The 18827-nt window shown below is 37.6% G+C and overlaps 1 protein-coding gene across 1 annotated transcript; it reads right to left on the reverse strand.

Annotated features, from left to right (window-relative positions):
* Positions 1–9: 9 nt before the first annotated feature.
* On the reverse strand, positions 10–18520 carry tmem184a (transmembrane protein 184a). The gene is made up of 9 exons (XM_051388085.1): positions 18118–18520; positions 17657–17878; positions 12915–13080; positions 11905–11995; positions 9460–9535; positions 4722–4813; positions 3180–3349; positions 2895–3092; positions 10–1623 (listed from the first exon to the last, which is right to left on the reverse strand). Exons 2-9 carry the CDS (start codon positions 17876–17878, stop codon positions 1394–1396), a joined length of 1245 nt encoding a protein of 414 aa, XP_051244045.1. The 5' UTR covers positions 18118–18520; the 3' UTR covers positions 10–1393.
* Between the last annotated feature and the right edge of the window lie 307 nt (positions 18521–18827).

The following is an 18827-nucleotide window of genomic DNA, read 5'->3' on the forward strand; positions in this document are numbered from 1 at the left end:
AAATTCAAGTTACACAAGCAAACACAATTTAATAAAGTTCCACACAGGACTAAGACACACAAGTCAACTATTTTATATACGTTCAAATATTACATTGTACCCAACTGTTATTTAATTTGTAGCTTTCCTAGAAAGGCAGCCATCATTGGCACAAGAGTGTATCAAAATGAAAACCTATGACTTGATCTACAAAACTAATCTTCAATAACTATTGTATTAGGAAAGCTATAGGTCTCCCGTCTGACATTAACACAGATGATAACATTTCTAGTAAAAACAAAGTGGGACAAGAAACTACCAAGTCTCTTAAGTCACACAATTATGTCTGTTTCTCTTTTCCCCACACAGATTTTGGTTTTTGTCTGGCTACGTCTCAACTACACATAAATACATTAAGATTTTCCAAATTCATAAAAAGAGATTCTTTACACAACATATTAAACACCGCAATTTACACCAAACAAATTCTGTACATATTTCATAATCCTGGGAACATGGATTTATAACAGAAACAGTGATGTGAAAACATAAAAAGGTTCTGCCAAAAGAATTTACAATCATGCAGAAGCTGCAAAAAGACTAATTGTTAGCGTCTGTTGAACGGCTGGCTAGTTGCACTGAATTACACTCTTTAGCATGCTGGGAAAATTAATGAGAATAATACAACTCCCACTTTGTCGGAGACAGGTTTATCCAATTTGTCCATGCTACGGTAGATACAAAGGACTGCGAAGTGCTATAGTCTGCAGTTTGAAGTGCCTGCTCCAAAACGAATCCGTCTTTGAACAAATTTTTCCATTTGTCAGGAAACCATGCACAGGAATGCTCAGCAAATACTTCAAACAAGCAGATGCGAGAGACAGTCCATGAAGTGTCATTCCCAGCCATCACTGGCTTCCCTGCCTCCCACCTGGAGTCACATATTAATCATCTCCTCTTTGAAACCGACATGAATCAGAGGGAACACACTTCAGACGGCCAGAGGCCGAGCACTGACATAATGACAGAAACAGAATAAGGATCAGGATCAGGGACACTGCTGAACAACCAGCAGCTTCATTTACAGAAAATGCATAGCTCCAGACTTCTCTGATAAAGTGAAGATGACATGTCGTTTTCCTGTGATTTTTACTGCAGAGATGGAAACAGATCAGTTCTCTGGTCATTGAGCTATCAATTCTAAAGACTATTGATTTCATCCTCCTCTTGGTATTTAAATTATTAATTAAACAGGACAGGAAGTAAGCAGTCCATCTTAAATACTGGGATAATGAAAATTAAAACACCTGGATTCAAATACAGCTCTGTGCAATATCCGATACAGCTGTTTCCCCAGGGGGTCAGAGATAGGGGTGGCAAGGACACAAACACCTGGATCTTGCTGGAAAAACGCCTAGAACTCATCATCAGAGGTAATCAGCATGATTTTATCAGACTTGCGGGAGCTCTTGTTGCCTGTGGCCACTTTTCCGTTCGTGCTGGGCTGCACCACCTCCTGTGTGGACTGCTGGGTGTACTGCTGGTAGGCCGGGGAGAAGTTGTGGATAGCATCTTGTACCATGTCGCCTGGGTTTATGCTCTCTTTCAGACCACTGGAGATGCTCTGCATAGGAGGGATGTTCTCTGTAGGAAAAACACAGGAACAGGGACATTGGGAGATGAACAATTAGACAACCATGCATGTGACTGCAATGTTACAGCTTTAAAAGAAATACAGTAACTCCCTGGAATTTCCTCTGGTTGCCTAGCAACTGCTCCGGACCAAAAAAAGAGACAGAGCATACAAATCCTGTAAAACTTGTTGCTTTAAACTTTGAGATAGAAGATATAACGTCTTAATTTTTTTGAGTTTTAGTGGCACTGGTAGAAATAGATTGTGTTACCTTTAGATAGACCTTGCTATTAGTTCCCCCCTGTCTTCATGCTAAGCTAAGCTAAGCTAACTGGCTGAATACAGCTACATATTTAGTGTAGAGACGTGAAAGTGGTAGCCTATTTATCTTATCCTTAATTTAACCTTCTGCAAGAACGTGAATAAGCTTTTTTCCCCAACATGTTGAACGAATCCTTTCAATCGCAATCGTCTTGAAGACCAAAGAAAATAGTTATGAAAAAATGTTATGTGCTGACTTAAGTGTACATAAGTAACTAATGATTATTATTTCATTGATTCAAGATGAATAATAGTGTTATTTCCACGTGGACAGAAAGGATGGGTGAGAATGAAAACCATTAATTTCTTCCCATTATCTTCTTTTTCATCTTGAAAAAAATGTCAAGTTGATACAGAAATGTTTAAATTTTCATCATCACTTCCAGTACATCTGCATGTTAAGCAGCTCAAGGGGACAGAGGGTTTCCTATAGCAGGAAAAAATGGCAAAATGATTGATATTGCTGCGGACGGCTTTTCCCATGGCTTCCATTTGTCTTTTACTTGCAGGGAACATTGACGTCAAAGGGGTGCTGCACGCTCTCTGCTAGTTACTGTACTGTGGCTTTGAATTCCTCTTCTTCTACATTACTTGCAACTGCCCTCTGAGTGTGCCCTTAGGCCAATGAAAGCCCCTGCTGACTTCCAACACTGTGATAACAACAGCACTACATTTAATATAAGCATAAATGTGGAAATATGCAGACGTATCAGTTATAATTGAGGGATTGAATGTGAAATGTAACTTTAAAAGTCAGTCTGACTGAGCTAAATGGCTCCAAAAGGCACGAAGCAAGGCAATTACTGTTACCGCTAACACTTTCAAGCCTGTGTCAGTCCTTATTCTGTGGGGGAGAAGGGCAATTAGCCTTAGAACACATCAACATATTTTCAAGGCGAGGACAAGAGGTAATGATCAGTTCAGCAGCTTAGGCCAGCTCTCTGTGCAGACTACAGCTCACCTGGCACTTCATTTTTTTTCTCCTGGTAGACGGTGCAGGTGAAGGCATATCGGAGGGCAATAGCAGCAAAGAACATTTCAATGCAGATGATAAAGTTCTGCCAGCCTGCTGCCACGGTGCCGGCGCCGACCTCTTGTCCATCGATGAAGAGCGCATTAGGTATGACACCGCATCGCTCCAGGATGGCGAGGACCATTCCTATAAACCGGCAACAATTTTATCAGCAATTTATACTTCTATGTACTGGTACTGATACAAAAAAAGAAGTAGAGGGGGTTAACTTACCTTGCCAGAAGGATAAGAAGATGACAGATTTGATTGTGAGGAATTTAAGCACTGGTTCATACGGCCTGAGCAGGTCACTTGTTGCAAAGAAGAAGAGGAAGAGAGCGTAGAGAGACAGGCTGACTGAGAAGTTGTAGATGATTGTGATATACAGGTATCCTCCATTTATGCTGTAAAGAAACAAAGTAGGAAAAGCCACAGTTACACATTTTTCCATTTGTGATCATATGACAAGTAAGATTTAAATTTGTTCATGTTTTGAATCCACTTGTTACTTTGTGATGAATGTAAAAGACTGACAGCTTAAATTTTATGACATTTTGAGGCATACTCTATTGCAAAAACAGATGGAAACACAGTCTTTTTGTTCTCTTCCTTGAAGTAGTTAATAAAGCCTGTTTGTACATGCCCTTTTTTATTTCAGGATGCATCGATAAACAGGCGTATTTGTCTATATTTCATTGTCAGACTGCCTTTATACCTTCTTTGCATTCTGGAGAGCCTCCCTGAAGACTCAGCTGTGACTACACTAATTACTCCCTTGCAGTATAGAGTGCACGGCTGGCTGAAAGCGTATAAGTAAACAATCTGTGAATCATCATGGTTAAAGAAAGACATGAAAAAAGACAGTTATTTCTGTCTGCTAATTTTGCTGTTTAAGTATATGAAGAAATAAGCAGGAAGAATTTAATGATGTCTATATTTTAGCTCAATAGTAAGAGGGTGATAATATGATGCGGATTGGAGACTTCTGTTTGAAACCCTTGTTGAACTCTGTGCTCCTTCTGAGTAGTTTAGAAACAAGTGTTGTCACAGCTGAACCTTCAGAAAGACACACTGAACTGAGAGGCAGAGAAGAGCACCTGAAAATAAGTCAGGCAGAGTTTTTGGGCTGCAGATTTTATAGCTTTTGATTACATACAAAATACATTTTTATTGAATGTACTACCCTCTCCATATTCTGTTGAGACCCTTATTGGCTCATCTGGTACGACTGAAAATACACTAAAATTAAATTTGTCTGCAATTTATCCCCGTCTTTGTATCACTTGACATCCAAAATAAAAGTATTAAATGAAACAATGCATTTCCCCTTACAACACTGAGCTTCAATGAATGTAACATAAAATACGAATTAAGGGTCTTCATTTCAGAACACTTACTACTTTTCAGGAAAACTTAATATAAAAAAGAAGTAATGTCTTTAATCTATATTTCAAAAATCTGTGAATTATTCTTTGCAACACCAACAATACTCAAGAGGCTGTGATTATGGCTACGATAGTGACACAACTGGGACAACATGCAGTAGAGTACCTGCACACTCTCACAAGAAAGTTTGAACCCAGCACTCTGAAGCACACTGAAATGAAACCTTTTAATTCTAAACATTTCCATCGTGCCAACTGTGAAGAGGTGGTATAATTATCTCCCTTTGCAAATTGTTTCCATGTGCACATAAACAGCAAACCAAGCCTGCTGGCAGTGACATGGATATGTAAGATACATAAAGAATGAAATGGAAAGAGTGGTGCTGCTCACTTAAAATCTCCATCATGATATTTGCCAAAGGCCTGCAGGACGATGGTGATGACTGCCATGATGGGTTTGACAACGCAGAACTGGAGAGTCGCCTGGAGAACACATTAAAATTCAGAATGAGACACCCAAACAAGCAAGGACACAATGAAGGAGGACAAGGATGAGGAAGGACGTCAGAATCTGTTTGTACATCTAATTAGATGGAAAAGATATGTAAGCAGGTGTCCATGTCTCTCCGGCATCACTTTCACCTAACCAGAGGCCATCTCTCACCTTACGCATTTCAGCTATACATTTGATTTTTTCCACTATATATATATATATATATATATATATATATATATATATATATATATATATATATATATATATATATATATATATATATATATATATATATAAAATTACTATATAGTACATATAGTAGTACATATAGTATAGTAGTACATATATAGTATTTTGACATCTTTGTCTTGTTTTAACAGACACAATTTAAAAAGAAATAATTTGACATTTTGGGAAATACGTTTAAAAGAAGATTGATACCACTCTCATATCGGTCTTCGTGTGACGACAGCCAGCAGCCAGTTGGCGTAGCTTAGCACCTGGGGGAAACAGCTAGCGGCTAGTACCAGCATATGTAAAGCTCACAAGTAACAGGTTACATCTTGTTTGTTTAATCCATACAAAATCAGAAGTTTGCCATTTTACGTTATGCGGTGGACTGTTTCTTGGCTCTGAGCAATAACTTCGTAGAATCTCTGCTGGTTGCCTGGCAACTGCTCAGAGCCAAGAAAGGTCTGGCACACAACCCCTCGTGAAACAGAAAATTGTTGTTCTTAAACTTCAATCTTTAGTACAGGTTAAACAAACAAGATATAATGTGTAATTAATAAGCTTTAGGAGGTGCTGGTAGGTGGATTTTGGAGCCAGGCTAGTTGTTTCCCCGTTTCCTGTCTCTGTGTAACACAAAGTTAACTGGCTGCATGTAACGGACATAAGAGTAGATCTTCTCATCTAACTCCTGGCAAGAGAGCAAATAACTGCATTTCTTAAAACATCAAACTATTGTTTAATTTAATTTAAATACTTAAAATGACTTAAATAAAAAAGGTCATAAAATACATGGAATGCATCCTTTTGTTAAAAGTTGTCTTCAGTCCTAGACAGTAAACCATACTGATGCCTTAATGCTGATGTGGATAGGGATTGGCTGGGACAACAGAGGATGCTCGGGAATGTAGACCTGCATGAAATATAAGACTGGAGGACAGAAGTCCTCTGTGCTGTGTATTGAAGCCTGAACCAACCAATTTGACAGAGGCTGCTCTAAACTTCCATTGCTGCTGCAGCACTTGAAAGCAACAGACCAGGAGTGTTCAACTTGATTAGCCAGAGGGAGGCTTTTTAGAATGGCCGGAGTTGGTGGTGGCCTTGACAGAATGACATCAATAATCATTTATATAACTGATTTACTTTGAAGCTTTTAGTACTGACAGCCTTTGCTTTCTCTATGCCTGTTCTAGTGCCAACTTGTCACTCTGAATATTCTCAAAGCAAAGAATTTTGCATGATACTTCCTGGCACACTTGATATTCAAAACACAATGTACATTCATAATGCTGGCAGATTAAAAGCCAACCGTGGTTTTAGTAACTGCATTCATGCATACAGGCTCTATACACACACACCTAGTAATAATACTGAATACTAATGTTAATGTCAGTGTACAGTGCACGATACAATTGTAAGATAAGAGGATTATGTAAATTCTAAATATTTGTCAACAGCTTGAACAACAGCACTATTGTAAACTAGTGCATCAAAGGGTTATGGGAATTTAGGATAACATGCACATCTGCTATGTTCACCACATTTGACTTTTCCCCAACTTTTGTTAGCAACCTGCCAGTATTTTCCATTAGAAAAAAAACTAAATAATGTTACATATCGGATTCACAGCTTGAAATGACCTGAAGCATTTACTTTCTGTTTGAACTACACTGCAGTGTTCACTGCAATAGTTCATTGGTGGCAACTAACGACAGAAGTGATTTTTAAATTTCTCCTGAGGCCCAATTAACAGCAACACCTCTCTACTTTTTTTTTTTTTTTTTTTTTCAGTTTTTTGGACCCTCAAAGCTGACCTTTCTAAATCGTTAACAGTATAATTATAGAATCCATGTATCGGACCACAAGGCTGTTGTTTTTATAGTTGTGTTGCTTCACGTGCTTCGCACCTCTGTGCCACTGCCCACTCTTGTATCTTTATTTTTTTACTAATAGGACACTATTAGAGGCCTTTCTGATAAAACTTCTGCTCAACATATATTTTTATACATCAACTGTTTATATAGTCTCTAGACGCTGTTTTTCCCTGTATAGACAAAAAGCAATAAAGAAAACAATCATAAAAAACCCTGCCACTGCAAAATAATTACATTGAGGTAGTGAAAGAATGTAGAAAAGCTAAAAGGTATGAATTAGAGATGAGCAAGTACACCATTATCTGTTCAACCAACTAAATTATCTGTATTTGCAGCCGTATTTGGAATGAGAGGGGCTTAAACTGGAATCGGGCATAAATAACCAGAAGTTGTTCATTTAAGCCTGAAATGGATATGAGTTGATCAGAAGTTGCTATATTTATTAGAAAACTATTTACAGAACAGCCTCGAAATTGATCTTCAGGTCAATGTTTTTTGGTCACAAGAGTAAGAAAACTATTTACAGGTTTGTTTGTTTTTTTATTAAAGTTGCTATATTTTTTGAGTATGGATATTTTACTACATTTTACTCTGATGATACTCTGTACTGGATACTCATTTCAGCCGAGTACTCACTCAACCCTAGTATTAATTATCTTATTATTGTACTGGTATGACACCAGCTGTAGCACAAACTGCTGCTGAAAAACACATCTGTCAGATACCAGGATGAGTTCTCAGGAGAATAAGGTAACACAGGAACAATATAAACATATTTTATTGAAGTTAGTGTAGTTGTTGCCCTATTACAGTTACATATAAGACTACCGTAACATATGGATGTTGGCAGCATTTGTCACGTTATTAATCAGTAATACACCATATATTTGTGTCTGGAAATTCAAGGAGAACCATTTTTATTAAAGACTCTTAACGGGATGAAAAGAGCTTGTGTTTGGCTGTTATTTAAGTTCAGCAATTCCGTTTTTCGCCCTGAAAATAATGTATTGTATGTATAATAGTATAAAAATGTATGTATACTAATAATGTAGTCTCAGCTATAGCGCTTAGTTTATGCTTCTGAAATTACTGCTACCGCAGCAGAAATGAGTTAGCTACATGCACTGCGCTTTATCCAGGTTTTATTTATCTGGATCCCAAATGTCTCTCACCAGGCCAACAGCTGCCCCTGAGGTCCACAGGATTACACTTTTGCCAGTCTGAGGAAGACCCTAAAGTGTCCTACAATATGATAAAGGACTTAAACGGAAATGTCAAAAATACAGTTTAGGATGCAAGAGCAGCTTATCCTCTAACCTTATCTCATAGAACCACCATAACTCTAGGCTGCTTTTCCATATCAGTGATTCATTTGTTAACCTCTCTTCTAATCACACACTGAAGCTTCCCCGAAATGTGCAAAGAATTTTAATGTTTATAACCTGCCTTCCAACAACAACAACAAAAAAAAAGCCCTCTTGGATCAAGCCCTCTTGTGCTCTGTCAGGGTCAATCTGCTAGTTCTAGTATTTGGCTGTGACAAGTTTGACAGTCCAGGGTTCCACTTTACCTCACCTGAAGATTTCCCTCAAAAACTAACACACTTGTGGCAACACTATGTGATCAATATAATCGAGTGTTTTTGTAATCTAGTTAGAATAAATTCATATGTATGACAGCAGTTAATCGATACTTTGAATCCAGTTAGGCAGTCGTTGGTCACACTATGCGGGAGCTGACCTGCAAAACAGCTATTAATAATTTCTGAAGTTTTCGATATATTGATTTCTGAACGCTTGCGTTGAATGAATGTTAATGAGGCTATTTTACAAGCAGAAAACTAAGTCCTTACTAACCCAACACTGCAACTCAACCCAGTAAACTCCTACAAAACTGTTGGGAATTTTAGAACAACGCCACAATGTGCTATTCTCTTTTTAAAACCTACTGTCCAGGTCTTCAAATATCCTTTCACAAAGACATATCCCTAACCAAGGTTCCTTTCAGTTATACCACCAGAGAGAACTTGTAAGGTTTTTTTAAAACACTTCACGTAGGAGTCCTGTGAAGGCACATTGAGTGTTTATCACCTGCCACTTATTAAAAAAAAAAAATTCAATTCACAATGTATTTTGTTTTGAAGACATAACTCTCAGTTCCAATTTCCATCAGCGTTAGACTGGGAGCTTGTGTAGCATCCCAAGACACTGGAAGGGAGCTCTGCGCTGACAGCTCATATCATCTCTCTGTGTTTATTATCAAGCTGCTTTCACCTGGCCTCAATTGCTTTTGTTTTCACTATTTATTATTTTTTTAAACCAATGGATGTTATCCTCTGAAAAGCACACAGACAATTATAACACCTGTCATTTTTAAGCAGTCTGGAGAACTGGACAGAATGGTAATTTGCATCGCAGTATTGTTTAGTTAAGACAACTTGATGTATTCTTATTTTCATTGTGTGTACATTTATTTTCAGTGGTCAAAAAGAACATTGCTAGAGGGGAGTTAAGGGAATGATGGAAGCTCACCTGTTTGCAGAATCTTAAAAAGCCGATGGAGTAGCTCATTCCAACGAGGCAGCAGGTACCATACAGACAACTTGACCTGTGAAGACAACAGGAAACAGTGAATGAATCAAATGTTCCGTTTTTGTTGACATTAAAGCTAATAACGATTATTGATGACAGAAAGAAAGATACAATTCACTAAAAACATTTGAAGGCGCCACATTGGCCTCTGAGAAACCGTAATGGGCATTATTTGTTATTTTCTGACTTTTATAGACAAAAACAAAGTTCAATAAATCAAGAAACTAATGGGTAGATTAATCAATAATGAAAATAATTGTTAGTTGCAGTCCGAGCTGACATTACTACTTTAGTTTGTTGTACGTTTAATCAGTTGTTCTTCTGGGTGGTGCTACATTTCACTGCAATGTACTGAAAGGTTTTTTTTGGCTTACACAAAAGCCAATGATGTAAACTGAAATACAAGCTGCTTACACCATATTGTGTGCAGTTATTGAACATTTCTGATGCACAAACAATATAAATTGATTCATTTGTTATTGGGAATACTGGTATTATAAGCCTTAATAATACATACATTTTACTGTTGTTTAGCATGCCTAATATATAACAGAGTAGATCATGGTTGTATGTGAGACAGTCGACATAAAGGTGTCGGTGTCTTTTGCAGATTGACTTAATATCCTTGGGCTACAACAAAACAGACAGGACTGGTCTGACAACACTGACAAAATTGACAAAAGATTAGACTTTTCTTGAAGTTCTGGTTGCAGCATATATAATTACATTGCTTATTGTATTATTAGTGTAAGCAAGTTGTGTGTTTTGAAGGCAGGGAGTGAGGGAAGCCAGTGGAAGAAAAGAACTGGTGTGAGAACTCTGCTGTGGAGATGAGCCTGGAGGCAGCAGGAAGGAAGATTAGAACTAGACTCTAGACCCTATCCTAAATAAAAGCTACAGAGCACCTCATAACCCTAAGATGGTGTTCAAAGAGTCTTAGGTGCTTTCCATGCTCCTAACCATCAGTCTGTACAAAGGTATTATTGCATTTTTAGGCAATTGTTTAATTGGCCTGTCTCTTTCTTCTATGGAACTAATGCAAATAGTTTACCGATGCCCAGACTCTCAAATGCATCCTAGTCACTTGCAAATAAGAGCAATGACATTCATTCAAACTGAATTTAAGAAACAAATTGAGATTTGCCTGCAGAGTAAAAAGAGTCCAAGTATTTGTTGGTCTCTGTGTTGATTCCCAAATCTGAGATGAGTAAATGACATGTTAAACTGATTTGTAATATTAATTAGAATAGGAATAGGCTTTAATGTGCTACTAAAATGCAGCAATCATGTTTCTAACAAGGTAACATATAGACTTTAAGCATGGTAATGGCGTATGCACAGAAACTATGTGATCTAATTTACCTGCTGATTAAAACATACTCAACTTGAACTTTAAGAGAATAAGCGATGTTCTTACTAAAATTAAGACTTTGCTTTCTGGAGGTTATACAATATAAAATGATTTGCAGGAAATGAGGAGTTCTCACTGGTTTAAGGAAGAAAATATTGGATGTCTAAGGAAATCCTTAAGGATGTGTAACAGCATGGCAGAGCAGGGATTTTTAAAAAACAAGATGTAGGATTTACTGTTTCCAATGGCTGGTGTTTAGCAATGCCATCATTTATCAGGGCTCAACATTAGTGTCTCCACTGTCTTAAGAAGCTGGCAAAGAGCTGCTGCCCTATGGCTGAGTCAGCCATAAAACACAGCCTATCTAAGGCAGGTCAAAAGCTCTGAGATAAAGGATAACTGTTTATTGCCTGCTCTCTCACTGTGTCGTTCACACTAAGTGCTAACTCAAGGAAGTAAGATGCACCTTGCCCCTTTTGTGATTGTGAACATAAAGAAAAAATATATAGTTTGTGCTGAAGAGAAGGTGATGTAAATGAAACATGAATCCAGCATAGAGACAGCAGGGAAACTAACTACCTAGAGACGCCACAGAAAGCTTTAAATTCCAGATAGTAGTGGATCATTTGAAACTAGAAGAAGCTCTGCCCATTGCTGATTCTAACAACAATTCTCATTACCCCTTCACAGGCAAGTGGCGTCCTTAAACCAGCAATAAGGGCAACCACACCAGCTGGCTCTTCAGCATATTGCTGAGCTTAGAGACTGTCTTAACATCACCTGTGACATTCAAGTCATCCAGAATGTTTGCTCTGCATGTCTGATCTCTGGTAAGCATGTTGAAGCAGCTGGGGAGGAAGGGAAGAGTGGATCACGTTTCTCACCTACTGGAAAAGCCACATGATCTAAGATCTAGCTTTTGAGGCTTCATCCACCCACTTAGGATACCGATCCCAACTCTCCTAGCTTTTTTTTTTAAATATACATGTACACGTATGTCACAACTGAATAGAGAATTTAATGATAGTACTCACTGTATGGGCTTCCCTCGAATCTCTGACATGATTGCACTCTCTCCTCCCAGATACTCAAAGGACAGGCTCAGGAAATTGTAAATGACAAATGCTGTAACAGAAAGAGAAGAGTTACTTCTTTAAATCCTGTACCAATACATGGTTCATGGCAAGATTTGAACTGTAGAATAATTTCCCATCACCTTCAAGTATAACTTCATTTTAAAAAGGTCAAATCATTTCAGAGGATAAAACAAAACACATGATAAAAAATAATTAGTCCTACATTTTGGAACAATAAATGTTTCAGTCCTTACATTAAGAAGCTTCCAAGGGTTCTGTGTCTTGGAAATCCCTTCCTAATCCTTTGTTGCTATTTAAGGAGGGATTAAATGAAGCTAATGCAGATGGTGTCCAGTCAAGAGAAGGTTCATTATGTTTTAGCCGTAGCCGCTGGTGGTATTCCAGTCTCCCTGCTTTCTGATGCACTGCACTATCAATCAGCCATAAAATTGGCCTGCAAACTGGAAACTAATCTCTTGAATAATGTATTTCTTACTTTTCCCTTTCTCAAATTACTTGTAATCCATTTTGCATATGACTCACCTTTGCCATTGGTGAAGTGCTTTGGTTTTAAAATACAATTTCAATACATAACTACAGTTACAATGTATAAAGGGAATTTAACTTTAATCTACAGAAGAGGGATTCTGTAATATTTATGCTGAATTTTTAGAAATTATTCTACTCAAATAATAGACTGTAGTTTGTTTGTTTCATCAGCAAACACTTTAGACCAGTGCACAAAAAGGGATGCTCCTAAAATTACTCCTCACAGAAAGGAAACACCTTAAATAATGAGGTCTACCTACATGACAACAATGAGTGGTGCAAAAAAAACTAGTTTGGCCAGTTTCTTGTCTTTCCTCTCCTGGCAGTCATGTAAAATATGAAGGCAGGGGAACAACCATGACTGTAGAAAGGATCTTATTGTGGAGATAATTTAAAAGGAGAGAGCCTGTTCTACCTACCTTCATAGCAGTCTCGAATAGAGTCAAAGTAGACATAGTACTGGTCGTTGCTGATGAAGAGCAGGCTGAGCCAAGAATCGAAGGCATAGACTGGCACGATAAACAGGATGCGGATGATGTAGCGCTGCTCATTGGGGACAGTGTAGGATCGAAGGTGTGTATAGATCTACAATGAAAATACCATGAAAATATGAAAAACATTAGTTAACAAGAAAATGCTAAGTCTCTGATCTTGGTGAGCATTGTTGCAGATTCATACAACAAAGTTATGAATTAAATAACTGTGAAACTTGATATACCATACCCTACATGTGAAAATCCCTTCAAATGTAGGCTATATTTCCCATGGGCATTGACATGGAAAATAAACTTTGCTTTGACAAAAATATGTAACAATATATGCAAAGCATATCAAAAGTGAACTTGAATAGGGTTGTACCTAATGATTATTTGCATTATTGATTTAATCTACAGGGTTTTTTGTGATTAATCAATTAAATGTAAAAAAATAATAATAATTCCATTTTAATTTCTCAGAGCCTAGGGTTATATTTTCAACCTAGTTTTTTTTTTTTTGACCCACCATTTAAAACTCAAATATATTACATTTACACTAATATAACACATATCAAGCAGAAATTTTCCATTTCAAGGTGAATCAAGAGAATATTTGCCATTTTGGCTGAATATGTCCCTAATGGTTAACTGATTATCAGATTATCAAAAGAAACTTGACAGTCTGCATCTGTGTGTAATAGGTTTTACAAATTATAAATCTAATATGACTGTAATTTGTTATGATTAAATTAAATTATGGCTTTGTGATTTGCAGGTTTTGGTTCATTTTTAAGTATGAACACTTACAGTTTATCAGACACCCTTTGTAAAAGAAAAATTATCAGTAGATTTTTCTATAGCATTGACACTTATGCAATATAAACCACGTGGGAGTCATCAACGTGATTTATCAACCACCTGAGCAATCATATATGTTGTTTTTCTGGATATTATCTATAGCTACATTTTATCTGGCACCAACTGTTCTGTCAGTGTAAAGGTCTGCCTTTGCAGCAGCAGAGTTGACTAGAATAAAGAGAGATCACCCAACTCCCATTTTAATGACCATCCAGGACATTGCAGCTCTAATCTTAGTGGTCTCACGTCATATTGAACAGCTTTAACTTCACATACAGAAGTGGACCATAAGATCAATTAAATAAACTGAGCTGATAAACATCACACACACACACACACACACACACACACACACACACACACACACACACACACACACTTCCTACTTTCCTCCACAAGGCCTCCATAAAGGTAATGTAGTGCACACAGCATATGGCACGATCTGATTATCATTCTTTTCAGTGACCTTTAGTTATTAGACAAGACAAAACTAATACCTGATATAACAGTTTGTACATCCATGAGCCACTTCGAAATGATGAATGAGTTGTTTGCCACTGTAGTGAGTCTGAGGTAAGAGATGGCTTATTATTCTGATCTCAAGCAAATACAACACGGCATGATCTGTATGTCAATAAAAGGAGACATTTTCAACTGCGTAAGTGAATCTCAGTTAATGCTTGCAGACGACTGCAGGGCGGCTAATCTCACCAATGTTAACAAATCAAAAACAAAGCTGTTGCAAAATAAAGGTGTAGGGAAACTGCTGTAACCAGGCAACATCTCTGATCCAACAAATGTATTGAAATGTGTCCATAGTTTATAAAATCGTCAATTAAATGAATTCTTATATGACTAATACTCGTAGGATCTCTTCAATAAACAATTAGTAGATTTAATGGGAAAATCTGTCAAATTGTTTCTCCAGTATTATTGTCCCTCAGCAGATGACTGCAGTCACGCAGAAAGAACTCCTAAAGTGAAGAGCTTATTAAAAATCAAAGCATGTTTGAGAGTGTTATTGTGATGGCACAGACATTTCTAGTAAGTGACTGATGACTCATTCTTCATAAAAAAGACCATTTAAAAAATGAGTCAACCAAGATGCTTATGACCCATTTGTCAACTAATTGATTACGAGGGGGCAATCCAAGTAATCACACCAAGCTCAAGCCACTGCTGACAAATAACTTTCTAAAGAGAAAGAAAACAAACATAAAATCACTATCATACCTCAACAGATGATCAACTCATTGTTGAAACGCCTGAAAATGAACTATTCTGATAATCGATTGATCACATGACCAACATTCTCTGGCTCCAGTTTCTCAAATATGATGATTTCCTGCTTTTCTTTGTCTTACACGATTGTAAACTGAATATCTTTGGGTTTTCGACTGCTGGCTGGGTGAAACAAGACTATGAAGACATCAGCTTTAGGTAATTGTGATGGGTATTTTCCAATATTTTATTAATATCGATTCCTTGAGAAAATAATCAGCAGATTGATCTGCAATGAAATGTATTGTTAGTGGCAGCCTTAATTTTAATTTCAGCTGGGTCAGCTCAGCAAGCAAATCCTAAGGACTTTCTCTGCACAACACTAGTCATCACTTCTTTCAAAAAACAACAAATAATAAAGATACAACCTCTTTGTACTGTTATTAGTAATGGGTAATGGGTGTGTCCAACTGCATTTTACTGTGCTGTGAGAAATTTTAAGTGAGAAATATTATTACATTTTAAACTTTTGAAATTTCTACCTGTTTGTATACCATTGTATTATAATTATAATTACAACTGTATATTTGCAATTTTTTGATAACGTCAAACTGTAGTTTAGGGTTGCAACAGCTATTTTCACTATCAATTAATCTGCAGATAATTTTCTTGATTAATCATTTTGTCTATAAAATGTCAGAAATTAGTGAAAGGTTCACTCTATAATTTCTTAAAGCCAAAGATGTATTCAAATTGCTTGTTTTATTTTACCAACAGTCAAACATTCCATTTATAATCATATATGAGCATATATAAGCAGTAAATTATCACATTTCTCAATTTTAAAACCCTCCATTTGTAGGCGCAAGCAAAACAACATCCAGAGTCTCACTCTGCTCAACACATTCAGCTTGATTAAAGGCCCATTAGAGGCTGCACATTAAAGCCTGATTACTGTGAGGGTGGGGGTGTGATTCATTTGGCCATCTCTACATGTGAAGGGAAGCAGAGTGTAGACTGATGTCCTCCATTTGCCTGAAAAGCCAGTAAAACCTATGTCCGTCCTGACACCATAATGCTGACCTGACAGTAATTCATAGTTGTATGGTGTTTAATGGCTTCAAGCTGAAGAAAAGCTTATTTCTGCAATCACTGCCCACATTTTTGAAAACATATATACAACCTGAAGCAAAATTGACTGTATGTTTTGTAACTACACGAGAGGGACATGTTCTGGACATGTGCCAAACATGACGCAGTCATACAGCAAAGGATAAGTACAAGTCTGCTCCTCTTAATCCCAAATGCTCCAAGTTGCAAAGGGACCAATAAGCCCACCAAGAAAAATGAGCCACACTCCACCGATTACCAGCCAGAAAAGCATTGGCGACTTTACAGCAAAGAGGATCTAAGGTCATTGTCTATCTGTGTTTAGTATTCAGAATGTGAGTTTAACAGTCTATAGCAATCCTCCAGAGCCAAGTCAGATGAAACACCACCAGCATTGCAACACTAGTCCTGCAGACCATTTTATTCTCCCTGTGTGACAGACGGTATGCCAGTTGCAAACCTGCTTCACTCTCCCTGTGGTACACTTGCTATTTATTTGTTCAATTAAAATGTCTTGCTGGCAAGTGTTGGGCCAAACAAGTACTATATTAAAAAGATAGAAACCAATTTGCTGGATATTGAGTCACAAATCCCTAAACAAGGATTGTTTTTGGATCACAGGATGCATCATTTTGATGCTTTGTGAGGATATTAAAAAGCTTAGAAAGCTACCCAAACAATAACAACTCTTTAATTAATTACACCAAATATCAGATACGGTTATGACCATATGCATGTTAACATGAATATAATCAAAGCGATCGACTTAAAGCCTCAGGATGCTGGATGTATCCATATCCAGTCGAATAAATCTGGCAACTGTTACAGCTGCACAGCATTAAAAAAAAAGCAAACAAGAAAACAACACCCTCATCCTTTATGATGCTTTAAATGTTATCTCAATATCAATTGATTTCCCTGTTGATAATACACTGCACCCTACCGCATTCTCTGCAAATAATAAAACTGTAATGATAAGCCATCATCAGCACACAGTGGTAACTCAAGAGGAAACACTCATTTACAGCAGTAATGAAACTGTTTCGGGGTAAAGGTAGGCTGCATTAGTCTTCCTGACCATCATTTACCCCCACACAGAGAGAGCTCAATGTGTATCCATTGTCCTTTAACCAGCTAAAAGATTTTCCTCCATCTTTGTTTGATAGTCACTATCAATTAAACAGTAAGCAAAACTTTCCCACAGTGCAATGGGGCAGTGCAAGCATAAAGGAGAAAGAATAAGATTGCCTGAAAAGATAGAAATACTTTATGACTAGATAAGTAGACTGAGAACTGTAGGGTAATAATCCTTTATGGATATAAGAGCTTGTTTCTGTCCTCTGGCAAGGGAGGTACAATCTGTCAGACTCTAACCACACCACTGAGTGCGCAATGCTTTCAGGCTGTATTACTCACTACTGCTTTGTGGTGCAGTGATTTAAGTTTCCTAAAGCATGGGCGCATAGACATATTCCTGTGAAATGACACAAACTCACCTGGTGGCATGTTATGAGCAAGGCGGACCAGACGAATATCCCGGAGAGGCCCTGAGCAGCCAGAGTGTTTAAAAACATCTGGTCCTCTATGATTGACCCATTCCTGGTTCGGATAAGTGTAATATTGGAAAAGTCTGACTTGTCTGGAATAATCGGTGCAGCCAGGTGAACAATGGAATTATTTTCAGTTGATAAATCCATGTCTTCCAAAGAAATGTTCATCTGAAACAGACAGAGAATACAAAAAGTCAGTGTAGGCAGAAAGTCAGTGTAAAATGTAAGAAAACCTCCCCTGTGGGTTCAGTGCTGCCTGTTGGGAAAAAAAACAAACAACCTAGATATTATTGTTGTTATACTAAAACATAAATCAAACAGAACATATACTTTTGTATAGGAAAGTGACAGACAGTCCTACTGTGTTCACATGATCAGCGTCATGATAAGAAGCCTCTTTAGCTCACCTTGTGCCAGGGAGGGTGGAAGCAGCTTTATCCTGTTTAGATGGTACTGTCCACAAACAGCCCAGGATTGTCACAAGCCAACGTTATACGATCAACATGGAGAATAAACCCGCCTTTCAGAACAGCCAACCGAGCTCATTTACTACTTTTAACAAACGGCCCGTCGGCTTCATCAACGTTGGGCTGAACAGGCTGGACTTCCTTGTTTGAAACAGGTAGCTGACCGAGGTCGAAGTCCAGGCCGTCGGCGAGTGAAATAACTCAAACAAAACCTTCAACAAACAACATACAAATCCTGTGAGAGGGTATCCTGAGCGTTTAACTCTCTGAGCCCAGTGAAAAGACCAAACTTTCAGTGTAAACGACGGTGACTGGAATTTATCCCTTACCGACGAGTCAGAGGAGCAGCACAGATAAACAGGTTGAGCACAGGTGAACGGATCACGTGTTGACTGATGCACGTATTTCGTCATCACGTTGCCTTTATGTTGGGAGGATTAGCCAAAGGTACAGTAAAACTAACATATCTAAATATTTGAACATTATTCAATTTACTTACACCTATGGAATTAGTATTTCTACTTTTGGTACTTATATATAGTTGATACTAATGCACTTTTAAATACAATCTTGAATTCATGACCTCTCCAGCACAGTTAAATGTGGAAGATTCATAATAGGTGCATAAACGCATGTTATTCTGTATATCA

The sequence above is a fragment of the Dicentrarchus labrax genome, unplaced genomic scaffold (assembly GCF_905237075.1).
Source record: "Dicentrarchus labrax unplaced genomic scaffold, dlabrax2021, whole genome shotgun sequence".
Classification (NCBI taxonomy): domain Eukaryota; kingdom Metazoa; phylum Chordata; class Actinopteri; family Moronidae; genus Dicentrarchus; species Dicentrarchus labrax.